This window comes from Platalea leucorodia (assembly GCF_965183815.1).
Source record: "Platalea leucorodia genome assembly, chromosome: 5".
NCBI lineage: Eukaryota > Metazoa > Chordata > Aves > Pelecaniformes > Threskiornithidae > Platalea > Platalea leucorodia.
The window spans coordinates 17,410,861-17,432,362 of record NC_138827.1 but is presented as its reverse complement, the minus strand read 5'-3'; the positions used below and the strand labels follow the sequence as shown (position 1 = coordinate 17,432,362).

General features: G+C 40.1%; 2 protein-coding genes across 2 annotated transcripts; one reads left to right on the top strand and one right to left on the bottom strand.

Moving 5' to 3' along the window:
• Positions 1 to 3,685: 3,685 nt before the first annotated feature.
• On the top strand, positions 3,686 to 17,659 carry MEIOB (meiosis specific with OB-fold; the record flags this gene model as incomplete). The annotated part of the gene is made up of 13 exons (XM_082314173.1): positions 3,686 to 3,754; positions 7,143 to 7,200; positions 8,599 to 8,730; positions 9,486 to 9,558; positions 10,957 to 11,152; positions 11,649 to 11,749; positions 14,095 to 14,147; positions 14,233 to 14,328; positions 14,706 to 14,807; positions 15,309 to 15,462; positions 15,838 to 16,021; positions 16,541 to 16,627; positions 17,525 to 17,659. 13 exons carry the CDS (start codon positions 3,686 to 3,688, stop codon positions 17,657 to 17,659), a joined length of 1,440 nt encoding a protein of 479 aa, XP_082170299.1.
• Positions 17,660 to 20,206: 2,547 nt separating this feature from the next.
• On the bottom strand, positions 20,207 to 21,424 carry FAHD1 (fumarylacetoacetate hydrolase domain containing 1). The gene has a single exon (XM_082314547.1). It carries the CDS (start codon positions 21,282 to 21,284, stop codon positions 20,613 to 20,615), a length of 672 nt encoding a protein of 223 aa, XP_082170673.1. The 5' UTR covers positions 21,285 to 21,424; the 3' UTR covers positions 20,207 to 20,612.
• Positions 21,425 to 21,502: the final 78 nt, after the last annotated feature.

The window sequence follows — 21,502 nt, the reverse complement described above, 5'->3', positions numbered from 1 at the left end:
AGATTGAAAGTGGGAGCGGGACTAAACCACAAAGCAAAACCACCTGATCGTTAGACGTCTGCCGAGGCTATGAGGATGCAGAGGAGCAGTGCACAACAGCATCCTTGTTCTTGTGGCTTTGAAACGAAACAATGCCTGCGGCCTGGGGCCGGAGCGTCTGGCAGCGTCTGGTTTCACCTGCCCTTTGTGCCTGTGGGAGAAAAGCAGCCCAGCCTGGACAAAACCTAACAAAAGTGGTGACCGTGCTGGGCAGCAGCACGGGATCACGGCTCAGTTCAGCAAGGCTCCACTTAAGCAAGTGCTTATGTCCCACCAAAACCTTGCTGAGATACTAGACAAGCTCAACACCTGCAAGCCCATGGGCTGTGATCCTGCTTTTGTCACCCTCTGCAGCAGTGGAGACCCTGCAGATCTCACTTCAGTTTTGTTTGTTTGTTTGTTTTTTCCTGGTTTACTTTGCAGTCATGGTGGTAAGAATGAGACCTGTACCTTTGCCAGCATTTTCCAGCTAGTGTACAAGTTCTCCTTCCCATTCAATTAGGATCCCATCACCATGTTCATTATCTTCTGCTTGTTCATTAGCTTGAGATAATTAAAACAGAACTAACAAAAAAAATCACCTGATTCTGTTTACTGGAGACCTCAAACCTATGGAACAAAGTTAGATCCATGGATCATACTGTATAAAAGGTGACCTAAAAAAAAAAACCACCCAGGCTGTCAGTTCTCTGGCATGCCGTTTGTCATCAGCACAGTGTAATTATCATGGGCTTTAGTGACACAATAAATATGAGAGCACAGGTGGTATCCATTTTCAGCTGTTTAATTGAAGAAATGAAAGATCCTGTAATACAGAGTCAACACAGAGAATTTGTCAGGCTACACTAAAAACTTCAATAGCCATGACCTTGAGGTCATAAAATTACTCATCAGGAGTAAAATTTTTTATGATACAGAAGTGAAAAGTATCGATTTTATAAAAAATAATTTTATATGCAATATAAATGGACAAAATGGCTCACTCCAGTCTTCTGCAGGGCCTGAAAACCCAGGAGTGCTCTGTGCAGATCAATACAAATAATATCTTAGAACATAAATTTTAATTCATTTATAAAATACAGGCTGCAATATTTTTTTCCTTAGACCTACCACAAAAAAAAAAAAAAAAAAAAAACTAGGGAATGGTTCCTCCAAAGTTTTCTGAAATTTGCTTTGTCTTGCTGGTGCGTTGTGCATTTATAATTGTAGCAGAATAAGCCTGACTTTAGACTCCTCGGCTGGTGCTTCGTCAGCTTCGTTAAGTCCAGGGACTTGGGACCCGCTAGCGATCCTGCTGAGTGCATTTGTTCAGGAAAAAATCTTCCAGGGCCTGCTGTGGAGTAGTACTGCAAGAAAATACAGAAATTTTGTTAAACAGCAAGCAAAAGATGCAATCAGGTGGTTCAAATTAACATCCTACCTGGGAAACCTTGTGTATGTCGGGATGAAGCTGCTGCCCCAGAGGGAGGGACGGGGCAGTAATGGCGGGGGACGCAGGTAAAGCCCCACAGATTGGAGGACTCACAATAAATGAAACCTAAGCTCTGAACCCTCAGCTCTGGACCCGATGCAGAGCTCACTGATGAAGCTGACGGTGCCAGGCTCTGAGCTGATCCCTCTGGGCTGAGCGCCCTTCCTCAGGTGCGTGAAAGCCCCAGGACTCTGAATTTCTGGTGTGTTTTTGTGGTTTTTTTTGGCAGCCATCCTCTGAACCCCAGGGCCGTGGCCAGTGCCCGCTGGGTGGAGCCCTGGCCACCCTCACACCGCTCCCCCTCACGCCTGAGCTGGCCCTTGAAGGAAGGTTGCATGCAGCGAGAGGGCACAAAGTCCTTTTCCCGCCCATGGCGCTTGCCGCCATTTTGTCTCCCTGTCCTGAGCACCTCACGCCCTCCTTTCGGGGCGCTCCCTTCCCATCCCAGCTGGTCTGTGTCTCCCCTGAGAGCCCTTGGTGGCAGGTGGGGCTGTGGTAAGGGCTCCTGCCTGCCCAGCCTCCAAGCTGACACTGTCCCGGCCTGCGTGGGACATCCGCCATGTGTTGCTCGGGCTTGGGCAGGGAAAGAAATGAGGATGGGGATGGGCCCATGCAAGAAAAACTTCTTTGCAGTGTAGAGCCCAGCCTGGCTTTGGGAGTGCAAGCTTGTCTTGTGCCAAACACCGGTTTGGGATGGGGTGGTGGTACCAAAGGCTTCATACTTTTATTTATTGTGATTTCCATCTTGTCCTTTCTCTCAGAAGAAGGTCTGATCCTGGGTGGTGGTGAGAGAAGGTCCCTCAGCTGTCCTCAGGAGCTCAGCCCCTGCCTCTGAGGGGGTACGTGAGGGGTGCAGTCCCGTGCTGCAGCTTCCCCTCTTGGGGCCTTTAGCATTTTAAATCCTAAATTCCCTCTCTAATCTTCCTTTGATACATGTGTTCCCAGTGCTGTTTCCTTTAACCTGATTCAGCTGTGGTGTGAGGTATGTTATTTAGCAACATTTAACTTATTTTGAGGCAAGAATATTAACATGCCTTGGAGGGATAGTTGAGGTGACTTTCCTACATAAGTGAACGTGAATTCTTCCATATAATGGGATGGGAATAGGTTTGAGGGCACCATTGTTCAGTAGTTTTTGAAAGGTAAATTTGGGATATCTTTCTGTGAGAGTTCAGTTTGAAATGCTCTCTTAGAGAAATCACTTTGTTCTCAGATAACTGCTTACTTTTTTTAAAGTGCAGACTGTCTATTTCTTTTGTAGTGCGTTCAACAGATCATTACACTAATGCCCAATGAAATGGTTAACGATTCTCACGCAGGGTGCCAGGTATAAAGACTGCGAAAGCCATTCAGAACTTTTGTTATAAAGTTTGAACAGGCATCCTCTGAAAAATGTCAGCAGTTCTCTCATATTAAAGGTTATTACGATTTGGACAACTGATGGTTCCTTTTACAAAAAAATAGAATCTGACAACTATTTGCTAAATATCAATAACGTCTCTGAGGGTACCCATGGAATAATAAGAGGCATTCAGACGGGCTAACAAAGCACCCATGGCCCGACTTTGGCACCAACAGAGAGGACCTGAGTGCACAGTAGCTCACAGGAATGGACAGTAATGCTATGTTGGCAGCCTGAAAATAACTGTTTTTTAAAAAATTTTATTTTAATAAATTCAAAACTTTTCTACTGTGAGGAAGGAGTGAACTCATTTTAGAGTAGTTTAATATTAAGTCCAAAACCTCAATTAAGGTGGTTTGCAACGCAACACTTTTCTTTCCTTCCATGTAAATGGCCTTTTATATATGAACTGCCTCATTAAATTCAGTTGGACTTCCCAGACAGGAGAAGGAGGGTAAATATTTTTCAGAGGCTGGTGCTAATGGAGTAATTTAGTGCTGAATAAATAAATAAATAAAAATTGCAGACATTTATTTGAGAAGCATAGGTAGAGTAGTTATAGTAAAATTCGTAACTTACATCACCAAATACAAACAATAAAGAATTGTCTACTTCAGATGGCTTGAAATGTTTTTTATTGAAGACAGATGCTATTTAGGTCAAAACATTTGTGTTAAAAAAATAACTTGTTATTCTCACTATGAATAGTTTTAAATGATTTGTTTAGATTTTTTAAAAAATCTAAATTAGTTTTCTCAAGTTACAGATAAAGAATGGCTTATTCTAGTTCAACACGGGACTTTGTCGCACTTTCAGATCTTCATCCAAATCTTGCTCGTCCTGTAAGTCTCATAGACATAGTACGTTTGTTCTCAAATGAAATTGTATATGATTGTACCATATTACCGCAAAATTATGTAATTGACATGTATTTAGATACTAATACCATTAGTATAATTGTTAGATATAAAGTACCCTACCTTCTTTGTGTATAAACCAGCAAAATGAAAATCGATGCTGTTGTTGTCCATAGTATGTGGATACCACAACTATAGATATTGACTGGACAATTCAAGGTCTGAAAGTATCAGAGGCTTCTTTGTAATGTTTTAAATGGATGCTGAATTAGTAAAGACATGTACAGAGTCAGCATTATGTAGTCACAATACATCTGTAACCTACAATAGTCTTTCACTACAAGCTGCGAACGTAAGGCCCAATCCTGCAGTCTTTACTTGTGTGCTCAATCCCTCTGAGCTAAATAACATAGCCCTGAATTATTCAAACAAAACTCTTGTTGAATGGTATGGTGTTTTAACCGGATAAAAATCTCACAATTACATGTCAGATAGGATTGTTTCTGTTTCTTTAGAACAAAAAGCAGGTTTTGCAGTTGTCAGTTTATGAGGAGCTAAGAATTTTGCTTGTGGGAGTACAGGAGAGTAGGATGAACCAAAAAGTAAAATTAACAAACAGCAAAGCTTTGTAGTTGGTAGATTCATACAGATGTTTGAGTATGAATTTTTTTTTGTTGTCCTGATATGAGTGAGGACCATCATCACTGGAGTAAGAGCTGAAGAGGGGAGTGTGCTGTAAAAGCCAGTATTTTTCTCTTTTGGGTTTTAGATGGTTGAATAAAAAATAAGAAGTCTTGGGGGGACACACAGTCTTTCATTCTTTGCTCTCCAAGATTATGGTTTAATATGGGAGGGAGAAGACTGTATCATTCTCTGTTGCAGTACTTCTCACCCTTCACTCTGTAGCCCACCAGCGATAACGTTTCTTCTAAGTGTTCAAGCGCTGCTGGGAGTTGGAGACTGGAGAACAAAACAGAGAGGCAGCATTTCCACATGGATGCACTGCGAGCTGTGGTGCGGTGTTACAGCCGTATCTCTCCATGCAGCTTAAAGTAGATGCGTGCCTACAGAGCTGTACGCCCCGTGGAAATCCTGGTGCTTGTGAAGAGAGTGAAAACAGGGAGTTTTCCTGTTCCCACAGCTTTTTATTTGGGAGGGGCACAATTTAGCCCCTTTTTCTCATTTATTTTAAACAAAAGAAAGATATATCACAGAAAAGGGGTGAACTAGAAGAGGGAGTTTTATGTGCCCTCATAGCGGTATTGTATATTCTTTCCAACTTTTTATAAACTCCTGGTCTCCAGCAAAGTTAATTTAATCTGTCATGCACAGTTACCCCCAAATACAGTGATCCACTAACTCAGTTAAAAGCTTTTATTTTACAAATAAAACTAATCTTAAGTATTGCAGTTAGCAACATATAGTAAAGAAAGTATTTTTATAAAAAAGTAACTCACTAGTATCTCATGGTAGAGCAATCAGTATGTGTTTAGGACTTTAAAACAGTTGAGCACACATAATTCAAAGTCATATTTTTTTGCTTTGCAGTTTATTTTTTAAAAGTGAAATAGACCAAAGACTAAGAAACTTGCAATGTGTTAATGCTATAGTCTCATGATTTGGTGGAGCGCCCTTAAGCAATGCTCTGCCAAAAAAGGCAGTATGGCCCGCTTCCTCATTGCAGGCGTGGTCCGCTCCTCCTCTTTTGGTGAAACTAGTGCTTGTGTGGTTGCACAATAAACTGATCAAGGAAATGATCTCTGGAAGTTTTTCTACCCTCTTTCTCCCCCCCCTCCCAAAATAGTTTCCAGCCAGATCACTTCCTTCTGCCAGCTTGCTGTGCAGGCTTAGTGCTAATACGAGAGAGGTGAATATATTTGCAGCAGGGACAGGGGAGATCTCTTTTGGACACTGCAGATTTACATGAGCTTAATTCATGTGAAGAGTAATCCTAAATGTCAGTTCTTCCGACTGGTGGTAAGATACAGGGTATGTTGCACTCTGATTTAATTGAAATGGTTTTGGGTTTTTTTGTTTTTGTTTTTTTTGTTTTTTTTTTTAAAGAAACAAAACCAAAAATAGAAAAATAAAATCCTAATCTAAATCACTACATGTTGTGGACAGTTAGAAAGACTGGAAGAACTAGGATATTACACTGTTGTACATATACTTCCTCTTAATAAGTTTATTTCCATCACTGTAGGATAAGACAGTTACCTTGCTCCATCTAGTGATTCAGCGTAAACTGGGAACATGAGATGTAATTTTTGAGCACATGTCAATATTGTCACAGTGAAGTCAGTCAGGTTGCATTACTTTGTCCAAAATTCAGCCTGTGTGGATTATTAAATTGTTACTCTGCCCCTGGCTAGCTGACTGCTGGGGTTCCCCTGCTCGAACAAGAAAGTCAGGCAGTGCTGCAAGTAAGCGCACATGTGAAGTGGAAGAGATGTGGCACGCTCCGTGTTTTGAAGGACCCTTGCAGTACTGCAATGTCAGTCTCTCCTTCCAGTCCTTGTTACCATGCCAACTTTCATTGCTTACCTCTTAAATTCCAAACTAGCGCTGCAATAGTCCTCTCTCACACTGAGGAGGACCTTTTTTTTTTTAAAAAAAAAAAAAGAAACACCACACAGCTATATATTATTAACATATATATATTCTCTCTCTCTTTCTCTCTCTTCCTATGTGTGTTTGCTCCTAGTATTTTTGTTTGACAATTGAGACTGGGGTGCTTTTGCATAATAAATACAGGTTTAGCAAAGCAGAATAAGATTGATTTTGTTTTGAATCATCAAAAAAGTTCATTGCCTAAGCTCCCTTCATAGTTGGTTGAGAGACAGACAGCAAGACAGAGGCATCTGTAGAAATTTATGTTGCTTAGATGAGGATAGGATAAATGGCCCTCCCTGTGGATGTACAGGTGTGTACCTCGGTGCTGACAGCAGGGGAAACCCTGGATGCTTAACTGTAAAATAAATCCTGTCCAGACTTTTCATGGTGCATTTAAGGAGATCTGAGACCTGTGCAGAGAGCGTGAAGCAACAATATCGCTGCTTACCTGAGGAGAGATTGCTGTAGAACAGCCAAAATTGTGAATGCTTTGGGTGAACTTTTGTCCTCCCATTGTCTTTACAAACAGAAACAGATGTATTTATTTTAATATTTTTATTAGTCACTCTTTTTCTTAAAGTAAAATTATATGTTTATGTTTTAGTCTTTAGTTCATATGGTAGTGTGGAATAAATAGATTAAAATGATTACCAGTCAGAAATATGTTTATTATCATCAGTAGAGTACAAGTCCATGAAATCTAATTCGCCATATACATCTGTGTTTAATACTTGTATTCTATAATCTTTTTATTTTTTAGAATGTAATCGGTGTGGTTATTGGGAAAACAGATGTCAGAGGCTTTCCAGACAGAAAAAGTACAGTCCCTTTTAACTGTTTTTACTTCATTTTCTTATACGGTATAATTTGGCATATATGACTGAAATCAATATTTAAATGATAAGCAGACTTCTTAGTGTAAAATGTATAGAATAAAAATGCGCAAAAAAAAAATTGTGTGTGTTTGAGAACCAAAATGAAAGAGCAGCATTAGTTTGGCTAAACCTTATCAATTAGAATTTGTTTGGAAAAACTCTGTCAGGGAAGTGTTTTGGGGTCTGAAGAAGATGGTACTGCTATGAACCCACTATTATAAACATACTGCTGGAAATGATCTGGTCCCTTCATATTCATGCTCTCTTAAAACAGAAATGTTAAGATGTCTTGAGGAGTGAAACAAGTAATTTCTGGTCTGAGTAGCACCAGCTTCATCTTATCGTGTACTCCTAAAGAAAAAATGGGAATAATACGTTGTTAGTACAGCATTAGCTGGAAATTGAAGTAACGCATCTACAGCTTAGGGCAGATCCAGACACTGTTAGGAAGCATCTCCAGTCCTAGAGAGCCATTCCAGCCCTGTGCGAAGCGCTCAGCTATTCTGCTGGCGTTGGCATCATGCTGAGCTGCTCCAGTGGTGGATTTTTAGAAGGAAGTCATCGTCACCAGAAACAATTCCACACAGTCTGAAAATGTGGTGTGCGTATTTATGCCTCCGTGGAACTACACTCAGATTATGCTTACTCTATGTGGATCACTATACGGTTTTCATTGATAATTTAAAAATAACGCATTGCTTAATGCTGTATGATTCATGGAAAGCTTTGTTAATTAGCTGTAAGAGAAAAGGGAGTGCAGTGTTTCAGAGACTGATACCCTCTTGACCACGAACTTTCCATATACCTGGAAACACTTTGCTTTACTCAGTCAAACCCCTTGGTACTATCTGGACAGTGATACTGCCTGTGATCTGCAGCCTTGTGTGTCATCGCGGTGGTCTCGTACATGGGCACAGCCATCTAAAGACAGCCTACCTACTACAAAATTTAGGCTAGTATGTACACTTGTTCATAGCGTTGCTTCAGGCGTTAGCCCTGTTTGTGTGTTTGTCCATGCCTTGAATGTAGCATCGTACGGTTCTTTTATTTCTCTTGCATTAGATCTGAAAGTTTATATGGTGCTGCCTAAAGTTAAGTGATATGTGTACGTGGATGGGATGGTACAGGCACAACCACGGCATGAGTTGTAGCCAGCCCCATTCAGGAACACCGGTGTGTTTACTGAGCAGTCTGCTGACCTCTAGTGGTACTCACCACATTGCGGGCAGTAAATTCATGACAAAACCCAGGGAAGCCTCGAAATAATAGTTTTTATACATATATTGCAAATTGAAATTAAGCTGTGCTAATGAATTGTAATAGTGCTGTTTATTTTTGCAGACGTTGGGTCTGAAAGGTACACCTTCAGTTTTACTATTCGTGATTCACCAACTTATTTTATAAATGTAAGTTCTTGGGGCAGAGAAGAGTATATCAGATCACTTTCAGAAAGCTTTAGAGTTGGCGACTGTGGTAAGTCGGAGTTTATTCTTAACATGTTTGTATTTGAATGTATTTTTTTTCCAGTAAATCAGTGTTATGTGTTTGTGGTTTTGCTATATTTTTCTCTGAGGACTCAGAAAACAGTCTAATTGGAAACAAATTGTTCAGTTATGTTAAGTATAAAGAGGAAAGGAAAAAGATTTCAAGGATTTAAATTTAAAACCAGCGAATATGTCAACAAAAAGCCTAGATACAAATCCACTGAATGCAGCCACCAGAACTTATCTATAGTTAATTGATCTAGATTCTTACATTATATTCAGTTCTTATAAATTAAGAAAAATGAACTCTGTAAAGTAGTTTGGGGTTTTTCTTTGTCTTCATTTAGTTACAGGTATGACTATGATTGTTCATAAAACCACAACAAAAATCTTGTATTTATTTATAGGCTGTGCTTTTATCTTGTTAAGTTAATAGAAAGACTTTGCTGCCCATGGTTGCTAGATCAGTGTCTGGATAAGACTTAGGACTATGAAGAGTACACACACAAGAACTCAGTGTTATTTTGTTCCATTAAATGTCTTGAGGACTCCTGTGGGACTTTGGCTATAACGTGAGCTGTCTGGACAGATACAGTTTTCAGTATGAAAACATTTAGCAGTAGTTACTGCATGTATCTTTTCCCTTCCATATCAACCTCGAAAGCAACCATTTTTAAAAGCGACTTCTCTTTAGATGTATCTATATTCAGTTTTCTAACATTACTTATGAATGTTTTATTTTAGTTACGATTGAAAATCCTTTAGTTCAGTCAAAGGAAGCAGAAAGGGAAGAAAAATTCAACCCTGTAACCCCCAGGTAAATTTAAAGCATAGACTGGTAGTTCTTTTCAGAAAGATCAAAGTTAATACTTGCTTTAGTTGCTAGCCAAGTGCAGCAGCATGCAATATGGTAGAAGCATTTGGGGTTAGTCTTATGTAGCTGTACCTTCCTCCCTGTGTTCAACCATGTGTGGTCAAATAATCTTAAAAGAGAATGTATTGCTCAGTATATGGTCTTTGGAGTTTTGTCATGAAGTAATAATGCTCTTTGTAGCTGAACAGAGTAAATTTCATTCTTTGAGTCAAGTCCATTCTTTGAGTAAAGTCTACTAAAATTATTTAAAATTGATTTGATTCTGCCAAAGTGTTTTATCAGACATAACTGTTTTATAGACAGCATATCCTTATCAAAATCCATTCACACAACATGCTTATCTGGAAGGTATTTTAATACACTGTGATGCTATTTGTTACTTATTTGGCAAGGCATTGCCATTCCTTTTGTCTCATGCAACGTATATATGTTGTCTTTCAGTGTATTCTCTAAAATCTGAACAATTTGAACTGGTGTATGAAACTAACTAACACTGCAAGTCATAATTTAGATGTTTTAACTTATCTTAGATAATGAAAATGTAGATGTTAGATAGACTAATACACCTGTTCTTTAATTAGGGTTTCTTTCCTAATTGGTCATATTCTAAGATTTTTAATCATATACCAGTCATAAGAATATTGCATATATGCACATTAAATTGGCAAATTAGAAATTTTATGCTCTTGCTTACTGATCATCTCTAAGCTTTGTAGCAAATGTATAGCTGTAGTTGTTACCCGCACTTTCTGGCTAAGCAGAAAGAAGTAAAAGAACAAATGTCAGGTAGAAACTTCACTGAGGAAAAGAGCTCCTCTCTCAATCTATAGATTTCATAAGCATTTGTAAAATATATTTATCCAGAATATATTGAATATATCTTATTTCCACTGGCTAACAGTGTATTATAGATATTACTTTTGAAAGCACCTTACCAAATCCAGTCTGACTATAGTAGTGTCTTATTATGTCACAATGCCAAAACCTCTGAATTACCTGGATTGCAGACATTTCAGAATTTATTTTATTTTTAGTGATTGATAAGGGCTGAAAGACTCACAAATATGTATTGTACATTGCTAGTAATTCATGCTGGCTTTTCAATTCTAAATAAATATAAAGTACACAATAATAAGTCTTCTGTAAGAGAAAAGTATATAATTTTAAAAAAAAATAATTTCACAACAAATTAATTCCAACTTTTCCATATCTTTAGGGAAAACAATAAAGGAATAAATCAGCGCTTATTTTCTCATGTGAATTGAATTAACGTTTTACACTGTTAACGTATTGGTGAGTGAAATATTGATTGATGTGATTTGTTTTGTGCGTACTATCTAGTTGCTACAAATTATTGCTCAGTGAAAATCATTCAGTCGTCAAAACGTCTTCATGTTATGAAATGGACACCAAACTGCTTTCTCTGTTACATCTGCCTGTCAAGGACCCTCAGGACTATTACTCACTGGGTGATATCATCGCAAATGGACAAAGCCTCGATGGAAGAATCCTTAATGTGCTTGCAGCTGTAATGTCAGTAAGTTAAGGAGCCACAACAGAGTAGTGTTTTTCTACTGTATCACGGGTAACTTAATTGATTTAAGTGTGAATATGGATTTTGGGACTCATAGTGGACAGGAATCACTGGTTTTGTTTGTTTGTTTAGGTTGGCAGTCACATCAGCTGAGTTACAATAGCCATACAAGCTACTTGATGAGATTTTTATCAACAACAGGAGGGGGGAAATTAAGGAAATGGAAATGTCCTACATCAGTTGTCTTTTTGCAATCATGCATGTGAAAGCAGTAGATAACTTGAAATTTGTAAACCGCAGATTTTTAGAAAATAAAATGTGTCCCTTTATCTTGAAGTAAAATTACTGTTTTTAAACTTTTAGTGGTGTACATTTTTTTTTTTTAGTGGTCTACAGGTTTTTTCCCCCCTTTTTTAACTCTTCTGTTTTCCAGGTTATCACTTTTATTCTCCTGAACACTTAGTAGAGGAAAAGTGACTGCTTCTCTTTCTTCTTAAAGGTTGGGGAGCCAAAGTATTTTATGACTTCAGACAAAAGAAAAGGTCAGAGGTGTGAAGTAAAGCTGTATGATGAAACAGAGATGTCTTTTCCAATAGTATGGTAAAATGTTTTTTAATTCACTAAAATACACAAATTAATGCAAGAGTAGGTAAAGAAATTAACTGTAATACATACTGTTATAACACTGTCTTTTAATTTAAATGTATTGTTATTTGGGTGGCAACTGTGATGAGGCAGCAGTGTGCACTGAACAGAGGCTTAAAGAAGAGACTCATTAGAGTGACCTTATATATATTGTCTAGTTTTATGACTTGCTGACAGACTGCTAGCTGATGAATGGCAAAATGAAGCTTATTTCCAAATAGTTACATTTTTTAATGTGGAAATTTGAACTCATTCAGGAAATGGCATTTAAAAAGAGCTGCAAAGGCAGTATGTTTCTTTCACAAACTAGGGGGAAAAAAGAGGAGCATCCTTAATTTTTAAAGCCAAGCGGAATTAACAAGGGGAATGGAAATAGGTTGAATAGTTTTTAAATGTTTAAAATAGTGCAGAAACATTTTGATATTACTTTGGCCGTATTTTCAAACAGTATCCCGTTTACAAACATGATTACATCCATACCATTTACACATGTAAACAGTGATTTGTTTACACAGGAACTTTTGCATTTTGCCCATAGTTAAATAGACTTGTGGCTTATCTATGCGCAAGGGTATGTGGGTATTTGTTTGCACTGGGTTTGCTGTCCGTTGGTTGAAATGACCTTTGTTCCCTAGATAGAAGTAGCAAGATAGCATTGCACTCTGTGTCTGAGCTAGAAACTGTATTATCATTCAGTGTAATGTTTAACACAGTTAATGTATACACACAAACACTAATAAGCATCTATGGTGTGAAGTTTTCTAGCCCTTGAGCTGCCGGCAATGTTAATTTGCAGCAGCAGCTCCGATACTCTTGTTTCAGTGCTGGTACGTAGTGATACAGAGCTGTATACTTCAGGAGTCCTCAGAAGCAGAGACGAGGTGGTGTTATTGTGGTTACCCTAAACAGTGCCTTTTGCGCTTTCATGGAGCCGTAGGCAGACACAAAGATTCAGGAAATCCTTGAGCAACAGTGTTGTGGTTTAACCCCAGCTGGCAACTAAGCACCACACAGCCGCTCGCTCGCATTCCCCATGGTGGAATGGGGGAGAGAATCGGAAGAGTAAAAGGGAGAAAACTTGTGGGCCGAGACAAAGATAGTCCAATAGGTAAAGCAAAAGCCATGTGCGCAAGCAAAGCAAAACAAGGAATTCATTCACTCCTTCCCATCGGCAGGCAGGTGTTCAGCCATCTCCAGGAAAGCAGGGCTCCACCACGCGCAATGGTTACTTGGGAAGACAAATGCCATCACTCCAAATGTCCCCCCGTTCCCTCCCCTTCCCCCAGCTTTACATATAGAGCACGATGTCATATGGTATGGAACAGCCCTTTGGCCAGTCTGCATCAGCTGTCCTGGCTGTGCTCCCTCCCAGCTTCTTGTGCACCTGGCAGAGCAGGGGAAGCTGAAAAGTCCTTGACTAGTGTAGGCACTACTTAGCAACAACTGAAACATCAGTGTGTTATCTAAATAACTAAATACTAAATATACTGTATAATACTAAATAACTGTGTCATACTAAATCCAAAACACAACACTATACCAGCTACTAAGAAGAAAATTTACTCTATCCCAGCTGAAACCAGGACAAACAGCATCGTAGTGAAGATATTTCAGAGGCTATCAGTGAAGAGGTGGCTGAGCAATGCTAGATGGAAAGTAAATACCTTAAATCTTTTTCCAAGGATTAAGAAAAAAGCCCACCACAACAAAACTGTGCTTTGGCAGTATTCTTGCCATCCAAACTTATGAGGAACTGAATGAGATTTTATCAAGGAACCTAACCGTCAAATTATCATTTTTGAGGGATACCACTGACCTCACTCTAGTCTCATCATCCACAGTTACAAGGATTCCAGTGCTGGAAAGCTGGCTGAACACCTGGCCTAGTGATGTGAGCAATCAGCTTGTTCCCACAGAAAAGGCTCAGCTGATAAGCAGTTATTTTAACTGTGATTTGCTTTAGTTAGAAATCACTTTTGTCAAAGCTCTGAAATGCATACAGTATTTTTCCAGGTGTATTCTGCATTGAATCATTTTGAACAATCTAATAGCCCTTTATTTTACCCTGTTTGGCATGGGATAAAATAGGGACTGTATTAGACCGTACATAAAGCATCCTGGCTGGCTGCAGACCAGATGCCTGTGGATATACATGGCGTTTCATTTGCGTGTGCATGTAACAAAGGAGTTGTGTCCCCTTTGGCCAATTTAATTATAACTGTATTATTTAGTAGTTTAGTACTAAACAGTTTGAGTGCTGTTCCAGAAATGTTTTGATACATTAACTTTTTTTAATTTAGTTGGGATAATGAATCTATCCAGCTTGCACAGAGTTGGATCCCCCGAGAAACAGGTATAATAGTCTTGTTTTTATGTTTTTACTGTAGTTCTTAATGTGATACTTATTCTACAGTAACAGGGTTTTTTTGTGTGCACAGTAATATTTGCATCAGATGTGAGAATAAATTTTGACAAATTTAGGAACTGTATGACTGCAACTGTGATATCAAAAACCATCATTACAACTAATCCAGGTAAGAGCTGTTGAAGTATGGCTTTGGTATTAGTAATCATTATAGACTAGAATGCATGAATGATTCTATTGGAGGTCTGATTTCTTCTGCCTGCTTTCCTCAGAAAGCTCCCTGCTTCTTGTCTGTTACATAGTGACCAATGCTTTGGCTTTCACGCTTTTATCTTTTTTTTTTATTTTTTTTGTTTATTTTATCTAAGCAGCCTTCTTATATTCCATGTATGACTAACAGTTAAAGTAAAAAAGAGAAAAACATCTCTTGGCTAATTCCAAGAGGCAATGTGTTGGTGCTACCAGAATAAAAAGTTGTAAAATATACCTAGGCTGTTATTTTTACATGTTACATATATTAATAACTTTTAAAAATACGTTTTCAAGAAACAGCAGAAGCAAATGTTCTCTTCAGCTTCATAAAAGAGAGTGCACAACCAGGAGCTTTGCATGCTAAAATGGAGGAGCAGTCAAAAGAATCCATTAACTGTAAGCATGGATCCAAACACTTTGATTTTATTTAACTACATAGTGTAGTTTCACAGTGCAGTTCAAATTTCAAGTTCTTGCTCTGTGTGTTCATAGAAACAAAACTAAGGTATAGCCTAGCTGAATACTTAAAGTTTGGACTGTTGTTACTGGGACTATCCCTTGCAATATCAGTTATCTCTCTTCGGGGTTGGTGACTGTGCCCACTTGCAGCCTCTCTGGCATGTTCTTTCTGTCTTGAATAAGTACGAAAAATGGAAAGTTTTTTGTCAAAAACTCATTTTGGGGGATACAAAGATTAAATATTAGATGTTTTCCTGGTTTGACTTCCCTTTTGCTTTATTTTTTGTCCCCAAACGATAAGCCTGCTTCAAAAGGAAGGTGTGTGGGGCTTTTCTGATGCTTTAGATCAAATCCTCTCATTTTTATTACCTTAAGATATTGCTCTTCTGTGTTGTTTCTTTCTCAGACACACTTTTAACATGTCTTTTAAACTTTTAGTGGAGACTATAGTTGATGTTTATACTGTGGAACAGCTGAAAGAAAAAGCTTTACAGAGCGACGGGAAACTTGAACCAGTCTATGGCATTCTTTATGGCTACATTTCTACACTGGACATTGATGATAATGCATCTAAAGTTATTCGCAACAGATGGTAAGCAACTGCCTGTTTTAAGTTTGTATTAAAAAGCGCTTATCCTTCTTTCCCTGACCCAAGTTATATGGAACAATATTTTAGTCCAGTTCCGGACAAGAAATAAAACTCCTCTGGAGGACGCCATGTGAATTTCTGTTGTGTAGACTTCCAGAAGTACCAAGGAAGAGGAGCTGGCTTTATGAAGGACTTGCTCTCTCTGGTCCCACAGGAGTGAAGAAGAAAGAGGCCATTTTGTCTCAGACAGACTTAAGAGTTTAGAAGATGAAGATTTTTTTTTAAAGAGGAAAAGTCTCTTGGGACATCTCAGTCTAGAAAACAGTTTCAAACAAGGAGGAATTGCATATATGCATTAATTATCTTCTTATGTTTCAGTTCAATATGCCGTTTTCTGGTGAATGAAATGTCAAACACATGCACTTTCTGCAGTGACATCTCTTCAGATTCAAAGTCAACTTTTGCAAGCTTTGACATACTCGTTAATCTGACAGATCACACAGGCACCCTTTATTCTTGTTACCTGTCTGACTGTGTAGCTGAGGAGACATTAGGCTGCACAGTAAGTAGAAATGAATTGGGTTGTTCTTATTTGATCTGAGCTGTGAAGCCTGATGAAAATTACAAATATATGTAAATGTTCTTTGTGTATGTGTGTGTGCGTACATTGGTTAAAAAATTGCATATGGATATGGATACACACACACACACACACACACACACACTTGGCTTTTTAACAAGTCAAAAGTTAGAAGTCAGTAGCTGCTAATACGATGAAATGTGTTAAACGTAAGAGTGAATACCCTATTCAGAATACCACTTTATTTTAATTAATTTATACTTTTCTGAGAACACGGTTGGAGTTCCCTAATTTTGATTCTCAAATACCCTGCAATTTATTCTGGTTAATCTTACTTTCTTGGTACATATCTTACATCAAACACTATGTTAAAAGAGAGAAAATACAGCTTAGAAATGTATAAAAGAAAAAGCATAAGATGCTCTTTTCATCATAATTTTGCTGTGGAGATGTTATAACTATATGCTGAAGAAATGTTCTGTGATGTCCTGTTATTAACAGGTCCATGAGTTCCTCACTCTAACAGAAGACAAAACTACTGCATTGAAATGGCAACTTCTTTTGGAACGAAGCAAGATTTATTTTAAAGTTAGTATTTAATGTTAATTTAAAACAGTGGCTGTTTCCCATTCCATAGTATATTTAGTACTGAAAAATTCCATGTCAGTTCTGCTGAACTTCTTAAAATAAGGATTAGTTTTTGTACATATTCTGAATATTCCAAGTAAATAGTCTTTGTCATAATTTCAACATCAGGGATGTACCTGCAGGATCAGGTATGCAGGCCTCTTTCGGGCAAACTATGAAAGACACAAACTGCTCTTAGCCAATACCGATTAAGGGGCTGATATTTCAAAAGCATGTATATATGTGATTTAGTCACAGACTTCTATAGTTGTAGGTTTATAATGAATAAAGTTAATGCTATTAATTTGCAAGAATAAGGCCCGGTCAATATATGTAATTGAATGTATGGTATATGGGGTTACCTAAGTATATTTCTTAGTTACCTGTATTTTTGAAAATAATGTGATTAGGTATGTCTAAAATCTGCAGTTCTCCTTAAAGCAACAACAATATTAGATTCATACACCTGGAGCTATTGTTAAAAGATCTGCTATTACTTGCAATATTCTGCACTTTTTTAGTTGCATGCTGTATGCTGGACTGGATTCCTTTTTCATAGAACTGCCTGTTCTAGGACAACTCTAAACTGACGCCCCTTTTCAAACTTGCCCTTCTTAGCAAGACTGTTCTTACTCTCCCATCTCCCCAGCCCACTGCCTCTATTTCCAGGAAAAAATGAAAGTGATTTACTTCAATAGTGACATGTATATAGCATAAAAAGTGTGTACTCATGTATAAAATAATGTAAAAGATGTATAACCAAATCTGTCAATTAAACATGCTGTGTGATATTTGAAAATAATACATTTCAAAGTGCTATACAGCAGTAAAAACAAAGACGCTTAATTATTTTTACAGGTTACTTTGTCACCCAGTTGGAGAACCGGACTGAAAGTGAATGTTCTTTCATGCAAACTGGCAGACCCTATAGAGGCCAGTCAGAGCTTATTGGGAAAAGAGACTGGAAATAAGAGATTACACTACATGGCTTGATAACAGCTAGGGAAAAGACTGTTTCTTCACTGTGTTATTAGAGGTAGAGTGCTGTTGTCATCATATTTTGCTAAGTATGTTCTGAGGGCAAAGAAGGAATATGCATTACTAATCCCTGTAAGTGGGCTTCTGTGTTGATCTTTTTCAGTGATTGTACTTTAAGAAGTGTAGTAAGGCCTCAGCTTAAGAAAAGTTAGTTCTACCCCCCTTACAAGGGGGATGGACGCTTTCTTCACTCAGTTTAGCATGTATTTTTAAAGATCAGAAATAACAAATGGTACAAAACAGATCTGTTGAGCTTCTGTGTTTTTAACTGCCTTGCTACTTTTGTGTTAGTTCAAAAAATAAAGACCCACTTTGAAATACTGCCTGGGTTTGCGGTGTATGTTGGTGAGTCCAAACACGGAACTTCTGGCAACTCCAGTGGCTTGGAAATAGCAATGTTTGCGAGGCTTCTTTAGGGCAAACTAAGTCTTATTAGAATGGAGTAAACAATTACCAGGGACCTCTGACAACAAAACAATCAAGCTATGACTATAAGCAGCAGAGAAGAAAGGACACTTCTTCACCAAGAAGAGTTGTTGTTGTTAGCTGAACATAAAGAACCTAGGTATGTACATTTTGCCCTTCTCCGTGCATTTTTTCCTATTTTTTAATGTATTTCTGTCCTTAGCTTCCCCTGCAGCTGGTGTATTTGCTACATTCACCAGTCCTCACCTTCTGAGCATATCAGGTGTTGGTCTATTTCAAATGGTGGGAAGATACTGCGGCCCTTCTCTTGCAAAGCATTTGTTAGGCTACAGCGCCTTCAGGAACTCCGATCACCCCTGGTTCACCACCTACCCATTAAAGCAACGAGGCAGAGAGAAAACAACTACAGAAACAGTGAATTTTGACAAGCAGTACTCCAAGATTGCATCCCCCTACTCATGTGAGTGAGAACAAGGGACTAAACGCACAAAAAAATGTTGCCAGTGTTGGGTCACTGCGTCCCTCCTGTTGCAGCAATAAACAACTTCAGAGTATTAGCTGTTATGGCTGGAAAATGTTGAAGTGGATGTTTCCATTAATTTTAATCGCAACTGAGCTCAGCAATCAATACGCGCTGCTTAAGACCAAACTACAAACGATGCATTGTTGCCGTTGCCATAGATGGTAATGTTTGACAAGCACGAAGAAATGGAAACAGTGCAGAAGGTGAATTTTATCCTCCCTCTTTCAGGATTATTCACCCTAACTTCTCTGCGCATCCCAGCTCTGTTGGCCTGATGTCTCTGCTCGGTCCAGCTCATCGAGGTGCAAGAAATTCAGAGCACAGCTTCCCCGCTGACAGAGGCAGGCTTAAATCAAGGAGCATTTTGACTTCTGTCAGCCAGGGGCCAGCCAGCGCTGGTTCTGTTCGCATGCAACGGCTGAATGTTTGTTTCAGCCGGCCTCAGTTCCGTAGGCTTCCTTTGGATGAAATCTGAATTACGTCCACAGCATTTAGGCCTCATCATACAAAGAACATTTACACGCGCTTTAAGCCATTGGCTTAAGTCAAAATACAGCGAAGTGAAACGCGCGCGTTTGCAGGATCGGTACCCAGCGCGGGTGGCGTATGGGGACGCAGTGGTGCGCTGCAGGTGCGTGCAGCTGGAGAAGCGAGTTGATAGAAAAATGTCTGTTTTCCTTCTGCAACATGTCCTGCTTTCTTTTTACCACGTGATTTGCAGCGTCCTGGACCATCCTGCCCTGTCACAGAGGTGCTTGTCTTTGGGCTACAGTAATCTTCTCTGCAAGACTCTCCAAATGCACTTTTAAAAACAAAGTGGTTATTAAGATCTGGCTCTAATATATGGAAGCATTTAACTTTGGTGCTTGCACAGATGTAAAAAAATAATCCGTCTGGTTTTGTTAGAAATTAGTCAGTTCTGTGCAACCTTTGAAAATGGTAAGTTTTGATGTTTGGGGGGAGGGGTTTTTTTTAATTATATTTTACAACTTTGTCACTCCGTTGAATTGAAAGAGAACTCGCTGTCATGCAAACTGGGAGAGAGTGTTAGATCAGTTGGAGTTTGGAAAAGTTACACAGCATGACTTTTTAACAGCTGGAAATATTTAAAAATTCCAACTGTTGCACTGCATTGTGCAAGTAACGGTAATTGTTGCAGTAAGATTTTTATTAAAAATATATTTAAATCAGTAAAGTAAAGACAAGTTTACGGGTAATCTTTACCAATGAGCTTCTTTATTCTTGATTTTGCATTATTTTACTTTTAGAAGCATGTTTAAAGCGCAGTTCAGGAAAAAAAATCTGCCAAGCATCTGGCACACTTCCTGCTGCATTACACCCCTTGGAGTGGGAGGGAAAGCAGTCCTCATTTAATTTGTACGTCTGAAAAATGCACAGAGGAATCGTGAAACTAATCTAAAAAGCAAACATCTTTTTATTGTAGAATACCCCAAGGAGAGAAACTCTTTCTGAAGCTGTAATTCTTGATTTACTGTTACACATACATCTTTGATTTTACACGGCATGGGTGAGCTTTAGCTCCGACATCACCATTTTAATGGTTTAATTTATAATTTTTATTTTAAGGCAATACATTGGCAAAGCTCACGGCATCAGCAGAACCGAAGAGCAGAGGCAGTGACAGCCGTCCCAGCTGTCCGGCACACCGCCTCCATCGACAGTTCCAAGGTACGGTTTGGGTATCAACCACCTGCCCCGAGCTGGGTTGGGACTCCAGGTTCACAGCCTCAGAAGAGGCTGAAGCCTCCGCGGAGACGGGGCTGTTTCAGTCAAATGCCTTTTGAGCTCATGGGTTACGCGTCTGATGCATGACAGTCCATTAGGCGCCTGGGCCATGTAAGTGTTTAATGTACAGGACAGCTCGTGTGTCTCTTCGTTCACCAGATGTTCCCAGAAGAGCCTCCTCCTACGCAGGCAGGGTCCCAGCCCAGCTCCCGGTCAGGATCCACGCGTTTGCTGCGCCACCTTAAACCGCATGGAGAGGACGCCGCTTATCCCAGCCTCTATCTCATCGTTGGCCTGCACTGACCCAACTCCTTTGGGAGACCCCGTCAGAATCAAGTCCCCTTCTTCCAGGGTGAATATTTCGCTGATGTAGCTGATCAGATAAGGGATGGAGAAGATCATCGAGGAGGTCTCCCCCTCCTGCCTCAGCTTTCCGTTCACCTTGAGCCAGATCTTCAGCTTGTGAGGGTCTGGGATCTTCTCCTTGGGCACAAAGTCACTGACCGGGCACGACGAACTGAAGCCCTTGGCCAAGGTCCAGGGCAGACCCTTCTTTTTGCACTCCTCCTGGGTGTCCCTGGCCGTCATGTCCAAGCACAGGGCATAGCCCGCCACGTGCTCCATGGCGGCCGCCTGGGACACGGCCTGGGCTCTCTTCCCGATCACCACCCCCAGCTCCACTTCGTGGTGCAGGTTGTTGCAGTAGTAGGGCCGGAGGATGGGCGAGCCTTCGCGCACGTAGGCCGAGGAGGGCTTGAGGAAGAAGAGGGGCTCCCGGGGCGGCGCGCTCCCCATCTCCTTGGCGTGCTCGGCGTAGTTGCGCCCCACGCAGACGATGTTCCTGCCCCACTCCCAGAAGCGGGACAGGGGTTTGGAGGAGGCCATGGCCGCGGCGGGTCTCCTTCCCCGGGGACGGCGGCCGCCCTTGGCGCGTCCTTGCCGGGCCCGGATCCGCGCTGCCGCCGCCGCCTCTCCGCCGCCCCGCTCGCCTGCCCGCTCGCCTGCCCGCTCCCTGCCCGCCGCGGATTGCCCAGGGCAGCCGCCTGCCCCCCGCCTCCTTACCCGGGTTAGCAAATCGCCCGGCCCGGGCGTGCCGAGAGCGG

Bases quoted from the DNA above. Each gene is read 5' to 3' on its own strand.
- FAHD1 (XM_082314547.1), bottom strand. From the start codon at position 21,284: ATGGCCTCCTCCAAACCCCTGTCCCGCTTCTGGGAGTGGGGCAGGAAC.